Below are 12093 nucleotides of genomic sequence, written 5' to 3'. Positions count from 1 at the left end.
TGCCTGGGCTGGCTTTGAACTGTGATCCTCAGATCTCAGCCTCCTGAATAGCTAGGATTACAGGCATGAACCACCAGCGCCCAGCTGTTGCCTTGTTTTTTGTTTTTGTTGTTGTTTTTGCCAATCCTGGGGCTTGAACTCAGGGTTTGGGTGCTGTCCCTGAGCTTCTTTTGCTTAAGGCTAGCACTCTAGTATTTGAGTCACAGCACCATTTCCAGCTTTTTGTGTTTATGTGGTACTGAAGAATCAAATCTAGGGCCTCATGCATGCTAGGCAAGCACTCTACCACAAAGCCACCTTCCCAGTCCATTATGCCTTGTTATTGAGACAAGATCTTGCTATGTATGTAGTCCAGGCTGGCCTAAAACTCATGATGATCTTTTCAGCCTCTGAATGATTGAATTATAGATGAGCATCACTATATCTAGCTAAAGATAGTTTTTGAGAAACTGAAATTATAATATTTTCAATAAGGAAGCGAAAAGTGAATATATTTGCTTTGTACGGTAAGAACTAAAGTATAATAGAGCTGGGCGCCGGGGGCTCACGCCTATAATCCTAGCTACTTAGGAGGCTGAGATCTGAGGATCACGGTTCAAAGCCAGCCCATGCAGGAAAGACCGCGAGACTCCTATCTCCAATAAACCACTAGAAAACCAGAAGTGGCTCTGTAGCTCAAATGGTAGAGTGCTGGCCTTGAGCTGAAAAGCTGAGGGACAGCGCCTAGGCCCAGAGTTCAAGTCCCATGACCAGTAAAAACAAAAAAACCTAAAGTATAATAGTTTTGTTTTGTTTTGTTTTTTAAGCTTTAGCAAGGATTTATTTTAGTGCAGCAGAGTTCAGGTAGGGAGAAACAGAAAAAGGGAGCAAGCCAGGCACTGGTGACACAAGTCTATAATCCTAGCTACTCAAGAGGGTGAGATCTAAGGATCACAGTTCCAAGCTGGCCTGGGCAAAAGAGTCCCTGTGAGACTCTTATCTTCCTCTTATCTCCAATTAACCACAAAGAAAACTGGAAGAGCTGCTGTGACTCAATTGGTAGAGCATTAGCCTGCAGCACAAAGAGGCCGAGGTACAGTCCCAAGGCCCTGAGTTCAAGCCCCATAACTGACAAAGAAAGAAAAAGGGAGAAAACATTTCCTCTTCCTCATGCATGGGAGTTAAAGATTCCTGTTTTGTTCTTTTTAATTATGACTAAAACTCTTAGAAGATGTCTTATAGCACTTTTGGCTTTTTCTTTTTTCTGTTTCTTTCTCTTTTTTTTAGTCGGTTGTGGGGCTTGAACTCTGGTCCTAGGCACTATCCCTGAACTCTTCAACTCAAGGCAAGTGCTCTACCACTTGAGCCACAGCGCCACTTCTGGTTGTTAATTGGAGATAAGAGACTCACAGGCCGGCTTTGAAGCACAATCCTGAGATCTCAGCCTCCTCAGTAACTAGGTGCCTGGCCTGTTTCTTTTTTAAGAGACAGAGTTTTGTTGTATATTCCAAGCTGGCCTTGAACTTACCATATAGTCAAGGTTGGCCTGAAATTCTCAATCCTCCTGCCTCAGCCTCCTGACTGCTGAGATTATACTTGTGCATCTTTTCTTGCTGGTTTATCTTTCACTATAGGGATCCCAGCTAAAAGCTCTGGAGGTAAAAGAAGAAAATAATTTCCCTCCCCTACAAGGTTGTCCCATTAGATAAAGTCCGTGTATGGATCCAAGTGGTTTAAGAGGCTCTATGGAGGGTACAGTAAGTGTCAACATTAGGAATGTTGACAGGTAAGATTGGAGCTGAGTTATAGAAAAGATATATATATAGATTTTGGGCAGAGGAAGAACTTACAGGAAGAGAACAACACATGGGGGTCATGGGGCCAGGCGTGAGAATAGCCAGCAGTAGGAAACTGTAAGAACTGTAGTCCAGTCTGAATAATTAATGTTAATTCCTAGCTACCCTTTTTTTTTTTTTTTTGTCGGTCGTGGGGCTTGAACTCTGGGCCTGGGCACTGTCCTTCAGCTCTTCAGCTCAAGGCGAGCGCTCTACCACTTGAGCTACAGCACCACTTCCAGTTTTCTGGTGGTTTATTGGAGATAGGAGTCTCACGGTCTCTCCTGCCCAGGCTGGCTTTGAACCTCGATCCTCAGATCTCAGCCTCCTGAGTAGCTAGGATTACAGCCGTGAGCCACCAGCGCCCGGCTCTACCCTTTTTTTTTGAGGCAAGTTTATAAATTCTGATATTAATAGCAGACAGTGGCCAGTCTTGACTCATCTTTTAGGTATAGCATTCCCATACAAGGCTCATCTCTGACTGGCTTCCACTCAGAAAGCATGGAAAGAGTTTAATTCACAAAGCAGCCAAACATGAGAAACATAAGAGCCCCTAAATTCAAATCCTCCCTGAAGATAGGGGGCAGGGGTATTTATGTTACTGGAATTTAAGGTTCACAGAGCTTGCTGCTCTACAGAAAACTCAGGAGACAGGAGTCAATGGGAGGAAATAGATGTACCCAAAGCCCTCCCTGAAGGAAAAAGATGTTATAATTAAATGCAGTAGGTTCCAATCTTAGTGAGTTCAAAGCCAAAACCAGTACAGCCAAGAAGTAAGAGTTGAAACAGGGCACAGGTGGCTTGTGCCTATAATCTTAGCTACTTAGAAGGTTGAGATCTGAGGAATGTAGTTCAAAGACAGCCTGTGCAGGAAAGTCCAAGAGACATAAAGAAAAGGAAAGAAGAGTGGAAACATTTTAATGGCTAAGAAGAGCAGATCAGGAAGTTATTTCCACAGCAATGCCTTCCCTGATGCTTTTTTTTTTTTTTTTTGCCAGGCCTGGGGCTTGAACTTGGGGCCTGGGCACTGTCCCTGACCTGCTTTAGCTCAAAGCTAGCACTCCACCAACTGAGCCACAGCACCACTTCCGGCTTTTTCTGTTGATGTGGTACTGAGGAAATGAACTCAGGGCTTCATGCATGCTAGGCAAGCATTCTACCACTAAGCCACATTCCCAGCCCCTGATCTTCTTTCTTTTTGTATAGATTAAGACCCATTTTCTGCCAAGTGCTTGAGGTTGTGGTTCAAAGCCAAGGTGTGATTTGAAGCCAGCTGGGCAGAAAGTCTGGGAGACCCCATTTCCAATTAAATAGCCAAAAAGCAGGACTGGGGGTTCGATTCAAGTAGTAGAGGGCCAGCCATCAGTGAAAAGCTAATGGAGAGCAAATGCCAAATGCTCCCCACGGGATCAGGGGCAGGTCATTCTCTGGGGTGTGCTGCATCTGACTTCATGATTCAGAAAACTCAATTCTATAAACCTTTTCTTCTTTTGCTTTCCTGTTGAAGAATAACTCCAACACCCCTGGGAGAAGGAAAAAGCACGACCACCATCGGGCTGGTGCAAGCCCTCGGGGCCCACCTCTATCAGAATGTCTTCGCCTGTGTGCGACAGCCTTCTCAAGGCCCAACCTTTGGAATAAAAGGTATTTGCTGGGCTAGACTGGGTAGAGTGCCTGCCTCCCCTCAGTCCACCCAGACCCATCCCAGGGAGGACTCTAGGGCCCTCGCTTCCCCTGGAGGCCTGGAAGGTCCTCTTACAGCACACAGTAGTGACACAGTTGATACGTGATTTCATGTCATCACCCCTATTCCTGTCACTTTGCTATTGCACAGCGATTGTCCTGGGTGGGGAATATGCAACTGGAGGTGCCTCTGTTTGACCCTAGTAGTTTACTATCACATTAACAATGAAGATAGGTGGGCTGGGAATTTGGCTTAGTGGTAGAGTGCTTGCCTAGCATGCATGAAGCCCTGGGTTCAATTCCTCAGTACCACATACACAGAAAAGGCTGGAAGTGGCACTGTGGCTCAAGGGGTAGAGTGCTAGCCTTGAGCAAAAGAAGTCCAGGGACAGTGCCCTGGCCCCAAGTTCAAGCCCCATGACTGACCAAAAAACAAAAACAAAAAAAAAAGAGATAGTTCTAGTACTGGTTCATGATGATGCTGAGACACAGGCAGGGCTCTCCTCTCTGATAGGAAACAGAAAAGCCTACTCTTACTGCTTTGTGCAAAATACTATACCAACCAGTTTATATGTATTTCATTTTGTTCTACCATATGAGATAGTGTTACTATCCTTTTGTGTGTCTGTATGCTGGTATTAGGGCTTAAACGGAGGGCCTGGGAGCTGTGCCTTAACTTTTTCTCTCATGGCTGGTGCTCTTAACACTTGAGCCACAACTCCATTTTAGCTTTTTGCTGGTTAATTGGACATAAGAATCTCAGGGAATTTCTTGTCTGGACTTACTTCCAACTGAGATTCTGATCTGAGATCTCAGCCTCTTGAGTTACTAGGATAACAGGCATGAGCCACTAGCTTGTTAATCTAGAAAGTAAATAGGTGTGTGTGTGTGTGTGTGTGTGTGTGTTCCCACACGCGCACACACGTACGAGCGTTGTATGTACACATATGCACAGGCATGCTGGTCCTGGGGCTTGAACTCAGGTCCTGAGTGCTATTCCTGAGCTTCTTTTATTCAAGGCTAGAGCTCTGGCTTGCGTCAGAGCTCTACTTCTGGCTTTGGGGAGTATATCGTAGAATCTCACAGATCTTACCAGCTGCTTTGAATCATGATCCTCAGATCTCAGCCTCCTGAGTAACTAGAATGACAAACGTGAATCATTGGCAGTTCACTGCTCCTTTTTTGTTTGTTTAAAAAAATTTTTTCAGAACATTTATTTATTTTTGTGGTATTTGGTATTGAACACCAAGGCCTTATTCATACAAGACAACTACCCCTGAGCTATGCACCTAGCTCCAAACATGCCCTTGTAATCAAAACTGTATTTATTAATCATCAAAGGTTCTTGGAGTTAGCTTTATTATTGGCTCAGTGACAGGGTATCACATTGTACTTACTCCAGTAATTACTACAAAGGTTGACACCTGGTCCACCTGCTCTCCTGCCAACTTTGTGAAGGTACAGACTTCATTCTGGTTTTGAACTTGAAGGAGCCCTGCCCCTGGGCTGCTTACTGAACCCATTGGTCTCCTTTTCCTCTTGCAAATTCCCTCACTGCCTGGCCTCTGCCTCACAAAAATAAAATCTGTGCTCCAAGTTCACATGTGTCTCACCAATGATATGGTTTGAATTGAACATTTTTACTGGGCCTTTTGTTGATAATCCAAATGAAACAGTTGCAGTTAGTTTTCTTTCTTTTTTTGTTTTTTGTCAGTCATGGGGCCTGAACTCTGGGCATGGGCGCTGTCCCGCTCTACCACTTGAGCCACAGCGCCACCTCCAGTTTTTTCTGCTTATGTGGTGCTGAGGAATCGAATTCAGGGCCTCATGCTTGCAAGGCAAGCACTCTACCACTGAGCCACCTTCCCAGCCCTTGCAGTTAGTTTTCTAATCTATGTCTCTTAAGTTGAGAAGAATTGGAATTTGTGTGAGGCATGGGTACTTTAAATATTGCTCTCTCTCTCTCTCTTTTTTTTTTTTTAACCAGCGTAGCTTTGTAAGAGTAGGAATTGAACAGCCTTGCCTTTATGTAACTGTCAGCTGGATCTTTTAACATGTTAGGAATCACAGGGAACCTATTTCTAAAGATAATGAGTAGGTATGTATGCATGTGTTCATGGTTTTGTCATTTAAACTGGGATCTCAATTGAGAAACTATTCAGCATGAACAAGATCAAGTATTTTAGCATGGTAAAGGAAATTATAAAACTCTTAATCAAATCTATCCAAATGGTTGTAAAAAGTAAACAAATGACATGCCTAATAGTTATAAAAATCAATTTGTTTTTATTTGGATTCCAAGTCATGGAAGAATACTTACCATCTGTCCCTATGGTTGATCTTTCCCCTAGGCGGCGCTGCAGGAGGTGGCTATTCCCAGGTCATTCCTATGGAAGAGGTAAGGTAGTCCAGATTTGGCTGAATTAGATTAAGTTTTGTGGGTTTGTTTTTTTTGGGGGGGGCAGGAGGAGGGTCTTTTTACTGGTTGGTTTTAATTTAGCTTTTTTTGTTGCTGTTGATTTTGGTTGTGCAACTTGAATACAGGGCTTGGGTGCTGTCCCTGAGCTCTTTTGCTTAAGGTTCCACTTCTGGTTTTCTGGTGGTTAATTGGAGATAAGAGTCTCACAGACTCTGGCTGGTTTTGAATTGTGACTCTCAGATCTCAGCCTCCTGATGGCTAGGATTATAGATGTGAGCCACCAGCGCCTGGCATAGTTTTGTTTTTTTGATACTGAGTCTCACGAAGTAGTCTATCTAGGCTGGCCTTCTAGTCAGTATTTATGCCAGGCTGACTCAAACTCAAGATCTTCCTGCCTCAGCCTTCAAGTGCTGGGATTATAGGCATGTACCACCATGCCTAACAAGATTAAACTTTTGTTTTGAAAATTTTTAATAGAAAAATAACTTATGAACAGAAGCAACATAAGGGGAAACATTTTAATTCATAGAATTATGACACCGCTTGGTTTCAAATTCTGGCTTTCAGTGGGAATAATCATTTAAGCCAGTGAACAAATGAAACATGATATTGAGAAGCACTGGCCCACAGTGAGTTCAAAGTCCTAATGACAGAAATGCAGGCAATGTATGAACATGGAGCTGGAGCTGCTGCAGTGCACCTCCTCTTGCTCATTGCCTAAAGGATGTGAGTGTATCCTCAATAATCCTCATGGGCTGGGCGCTGGTGGCTCACGCCTGTAATCCTAGCTACTCAGGAGGCTGAGATCTGAGGATCGAGGTTCAAAGCCAGCCTGGGCAGGAGAGACCGTGAGACTCCTATCTCCAATAAACCACCAGAAAACCGGAAGTGGCGCTGTAGCTCAAGTGGTAGAGCGCTCGCCTTGAGCTGAAGAGCTGAGGGACAGCGCCCAGGCCCAGAGTTCAAGCCCCACGACCGACAAAAAACAAAAAAAACAAATAATCCTCATGGCTCTTAATCCCCATCATGCACTTGTGCTCTCTGGACATGTCATTTTGGAGAAACTGCCAGTTGTGTGTTTGAGAGATATTGCTTTGTGGACAGATGCCAGGTGTCTTTGATTTGGTCTCCATAGAATGGAGTTGAAAAGACTCATCAGCTGAAGACTGACATGGCTTCTGTTCTTTTGCAGTTTAATCTCCACCTCACTGGTGACATCCACGCCATCACTGCCGCTAACAACCTCGTTGCTGCAGCCATTGATGCTCGAATGTTCCATGAACTGACTCAGACAGACAAGGTAGAGTGCAGAGGACTGTTTGTTTGTTTTTCAGTACTGGGGATGAAACCCAGGACCTTGTACATGATGTGCTATATATCCAGCCTTTTTATTCCATTTTGAGACAGGATTTCACTAAGTTATCCTCAAACTTGCAATCAGACTAGCTCAGCCCCTCTAGTAGCCAAGACTACAAGTGTGCACCATTACACCTAGCCTGCAAGAGGAATTTTGAAAAGGCAGAAGCTCCTGAATTAAGCCTTGTTCCCTAGGGTGCTATGACAGGAAGCAAGACAGTGGGATTCCTCTCATTTAAAAGGCCATTTTTCTCCTTTTCTTGAAGGCTCTCTTTAATCGTTTGGTGCCATCAGTAAATGGAGTGAGAAAGTTCTCTGATATCCAGATTCGAAGATTACAGGTAAGCTTTTTTTTCTTCGTAATTTTTGCTAGTCTGTGAATTTGGCAAGTGATAAATGGGTAAAACTCACCTTAGTTTTTGGATCCAGTTGTAACGATAATCATAGTCTACTCAGAACCGTAAGATTTGAGGATTGCAATTCGAAGCCAGCCCAAGAAGTTTCCTGAGAGTTTGTGAGACTCTTAACTCCAATGAACACAAAACACCAGAAGTAGAGCCATGGCTCAAGGTGTAGAATGCCAGCCGTGAGCAGAAAAACTAAAGGACAACATCCAGACTCTGGGGTTCAGCTCCAGTACCAGCACTCACACACACACACACACACACACGCACACAAATTATTCACTATTTCAGATAAGTAGGCACAGAGAGCCTTGGAGCAGAAAACATTACAAACTTGGTGACTACTCCATGACATCTCCTCCTCATTTAATTCCCTGACCTACCTTGCTTTGTGACCCATGACTGGCACAAAAGCAAAACCAAAACCCAATGATCATAGTCTAATCATAGGTGACAAAGATCAGTGGTGCTGTTTCTTTTCTCATTTATTTCTGAATTACACCTGTTTAGGTGATGCTAGAACTTGAACTCAGTACATTTACAAGACATTTGCATTTCCAAGGCAGATGCTCTACCATTCGATCTATACTCTCAGCCTTTTTTTTTTTTCTTTATTTTTTTAAGATAAGGTCTTGCTGGGGCTGGGAAGGTGGCTCAGTGGTAGAGTGCTTGCCTTGGCATGCATGAGGCCCTGGGTTCGATTCCTTAGTACCACATAAGCAGAAAAGCTGGAAGTGGTGCTGTGGCTCAAGTGGTAGAGCGCTCACCTTGAGTTGAAGAGCTGAGGGGCAGCGCCCACCTCAGGGTGGCCTTGAGCCATGATCTTCCTGCATAGCTAGGATTATAGGTGTGAGCCACTGCACACTGCCTGATTTATTATAATGTGGGTAAGTCAGGATGCCACTGTGATAATACAGAGCCCTTAGTTTGAACCTCTGTACTCCCCAACATTAGGATCTTAAGCCGATTTGTTATGTGACTTATCTCTCTGTTTACTCATGTATAAAATGAAGCCAGTAATACTTAACCTTTCCCACCAAAGACAAAGGACTTTGGTGAGGAGTTAGTGATTGCTTTTATACTATGACTTTCTACAGCAAACACAAAGCCATTCCGTGTACACTTTACCACATGACCCAGAAATTTCACTCCTTGGCTTTTATCCAAGAAAAATGAAATTTTATGCTCACATAAAAAATCTCTACTGGAATATTTTTAGTGTCTCTGTGAATAATTTCCAAAATCTGAGAGTAATCTAAATGCCCTTTAATAGAGGAATATACTACATCCGTCCAATATAAAGTAAGGAGTTACTGATAGACAAAGCAACTTGGATCAGTATGAGAGGCAACCCTGAGCGGATGATGCCGGTCTCCGGAAGTTGTGTAGTGTACACTTCCATTTGCAAGACATTCTCAGAAGCACAGCACTGCAGTGCTTCAGGACACATAGCGGATGGCAAGGGGAGTTGGTAGAGGATGTAATTAAAATTCAAAGATGCATTTATATATATCACTATAGAAGGAAGGAAAGATGCATGTGTCTTTTTTGGTCAGCATCACACTTGTAAGCATGCAATAAATACTATGTACTGCTTGGGGCCAATAATAGTTTAATTCTTTATAACGTGTGTGTGTGTGTGTGTGTGTGTGCGCACGTGTGCGTGTGTGCATGAGGGCTGGGGATTGAACCCAGAGTCTTATGCACACTGACTACACTGTTCTACCACTGAACTGCCCTTCACTCATGCAACTTTATAGTTTGATGCTACAAGAGTAGTGTCATGAGCTCCCCTTACCCAGATGGGCACATTGCTGTAATTGGTTACAGTTCTATCTATATTTGTGTTTGAACTATTGAGCACAACTGGTCTTGAAGCTATTTAATCTTCGTTGGCTGATACTAGGTTTGTATGCACACTCACAAATCCTATACGTCAGGCAAATCAGTAGTTACTCTTCATTACAGCAGTCTTTGTGGAGAGGGGAATATCTCTCTAGAATTTTAAACCAAATACCTTGCCCAAGTCTCCAGTATCCCTACAATACCATCTAGAGAGACTACCTGTAGTCCTCAGTTCTATCTAGAGATAGAGTTCGAACCAGGCCTCCTTCCCTCCCTCTCTCCCAGGCGTTCCCATTGCATCATTTCACCATGATGCATACAGGGTGCTCAGTGGAAAGTGGGTTGCCAATGGCAGATTTTTGGCAAGGTGATTTTTGATGGTTTCCGTGAGCAGTGTCTGCTCTAGGTTCATAGGCTGTCTAAAGGCCGTGAGCAGCCAGCTCTGGAAGCATACATCTGTGAGGTTTCAGGACAAGTCTGACTAGCACAGGATGCCAGCTGTGGGCAGAGAAGATCTTGCTGGTCAAAGCTACCAGGAGTTACAAGAAAAGAGGAACATACTTTGCAGGCATTTTCCCTTTAGGGACATGACCTGCAGACTGTAAATAGGATTTCTAAATTCCATGAGGATAATGGAAACCCTTTTTATGCCTTTTGAAACAATAAGGAGTCAGCAAGAGTACAACAGCACATAAAAAGCATGTAAAAGTGATTGCATTGATTTTTATTGATCAATAGTCATTTCTGCCCTTCATAAAATTTCATTTAAATTAGCCTTCTCAATTTAAAAAGCTATGCGTAATTGCCTTTCAACATATTTGGTTTGGTGACTTGGGAAGTTCATTATAATAATACTTGTTGAAATCTGTGGTCTTTTAGGGCTGGGTAAGGAAATGTCTCTGGTGTTCAGTTTCAAAGACAAATGTGCATAATGCCTTGGTACACGTGTGACATGTGACTAGGAGATGCCCTGCACGCTTAGCCCAGGGACTGCCATTGCCCTTCTCAATAAAAGGTGGTTAGTATTCCGGTAAGGAATCAGTGTAGAGATTCAGTTTTGTTTTGTTTTGTTTTGATATTTCTACTTGTTTGTCTTACTGTGTTTTAATTCCTTCTTCTTTAGAGACTAGGCATTGAGAAGACAGATCCTACCACGTTGACAGATGAAGAGATAAACAAATTTGCAAGATTGGATATTGACCCAGAAACCATAACTTGGCAAAGAGGTACCTGAGCAGCAGACAGGACCCCGTGTGTCTTGGCTATATCACACCCCCACACCCTCCGGATAGATTGCTGAAATGTGGGTCAATGTTTCATGGCTAACAAATGGCCAAGATGATGAAGGCACATTTTCCTCATGCCTGTTAATGCCTCTCCTTATCAGCCCCTATCAGTCTTTCTTGGTTGAACATTTTTTGCTGGCTGTTCAGTGTTGATTAGGGTGAAGGTGGTTTCAAGGAGGCTCATGCATAAATCAAAAAATGTTCAAGTTGTCATGAAGTGGAGCTATTATTCACTTGGAATTATGTGCCCTTGCTGCTCAGAACATTTGCCTGGCACCCATGATTTCATTTTTCTTATGGCTCTGCAGCTTGCCTAAACATTTTTTACCTTATTTAAGAAAATTCTCCTGTAACAAATTAGGTAGTCTGCAAGGTTTAAGTACTTAGCAATTAGTGAGTGAGCCGCCGGTTTCACCACCATATGTTGCTTTTTCTATCTGTACAATTAGCATAGCTTTGAGATTTATTTTGTACCAACAGTACATCCATCTATTTTATGTCACGGCAGAGAAGAAACTTCATCTAGTAATGTAAATGTAGCTAAAGGCCAGTTTACTGAATGTTTTTCTAGTTTTTATTGGCATGGTAACTGGAATGGCATTTTTAAAACTGACACTTTTTTTTCTCTACTGAAGTTTGCACTTAGGGCCTAGACAGGTGCTATGCCACTTGAGCCACACCCCCAGCAGAAAAAATATGACACTCTTAATGTCTCAAACCACAATTGTATTTCTCCTTTGTTTCAGTAGTAATATTTTATAAGGAATAAGCTAAAGACCCATCTGAAAAATTATCTCTCTCTCTCTCTCTCTTTCTGTGATAGGTTCTTGCTATTTAGTCCAGGCTGTCCTCCACCACTTAATCCTTCTACCTCAGACTTCCAAGTGCTAGGATAATAGATGTGTGCCAAGCATGCCCAGCTATTTTTCCATCTGTGTGTGTGTGGGGGGGGGGGCATGTTCATGTTTTCTAAGGTAGCAGAGACCAAAAAGAAAATGAAAAATGAACAAAAGAGTGCACCTACTATTTTATATAGAAAAATGAGTTACAGGAAACTAGACATCATAGTTTGGGGAAACTAATAAGCTTCACTTAAGAGCACTGCCAAAGACGCTGCTCATGGATCTTAAATAATTATAGAATTTATGGAAAGAAACTTGGCAAATTAGCACATGCCTTAAAAATAATGCTTCTTGCCGGGTGCTAGTGGCTCACGCCTGTAATCCTAGCTACTCAGGAGGCTGAGATCTGAGGATCGAGGTTCAAAGCCAGCCCGGGCAAGAAAG

General features: G+C 43.1%; 1 protein-coding gene across 1 annotated transcript in view; it reads left to right on the top strand.

Annotated features, from left to right (window-relative positions):
- The window catches only part of Mthfd1 (methylenetetrahydrofolate dehydrogenase (NADP+ dependent) 1, methenyltetrahydrofolate cyclohydrolase, formyltetrahydrofolate synthetase), a 92035-nt gene that overhangs the window by 55849 nt on the left and 24093 nt on the right, over positions 1–12093 (top strand). Inside the window, exons 12-16 of the mRNA XM_013015175.1 lie at positions 3322–3458; positions 5849–5895; positions 7109–7216; positions 7539–7613; positions 10645–10747. Coding sequence (XP_012870629.1) covers positions 3322–3458; positions 5849–5895; positions 7109–7216; positions 7539–7613; positions 10645–10747 — 470 coding nt within the window. The remainder of the gene's footprint in view (positions 1–3321; positions 3459–5848; positions 5896–7108; positions 7217–7538; positions 7614–10644; positions 10748–12093) is intronic.

This window comes from Dipodomys ordii, unplaced genomic scaffold (genome assembly GCF_000151885.1).
Source record: "Dipodomys ordii isolate 6190 unplaced genomic scaffold, Dord_2.0 Scaffold2, whole genome shotgun sequence".
NCBI classification, from domain to species: Eukaryota; Metazoa; Chordata; class Mammalia; order Rodentia; family Heteromyidae; genus Dipodomys; species Dipodomys ordii.
The sequence above is the reverse complement of the archived record's forward strand: the minus strand, read 5'-3'. Positions and strand labels throughout refer to the sequence as shown.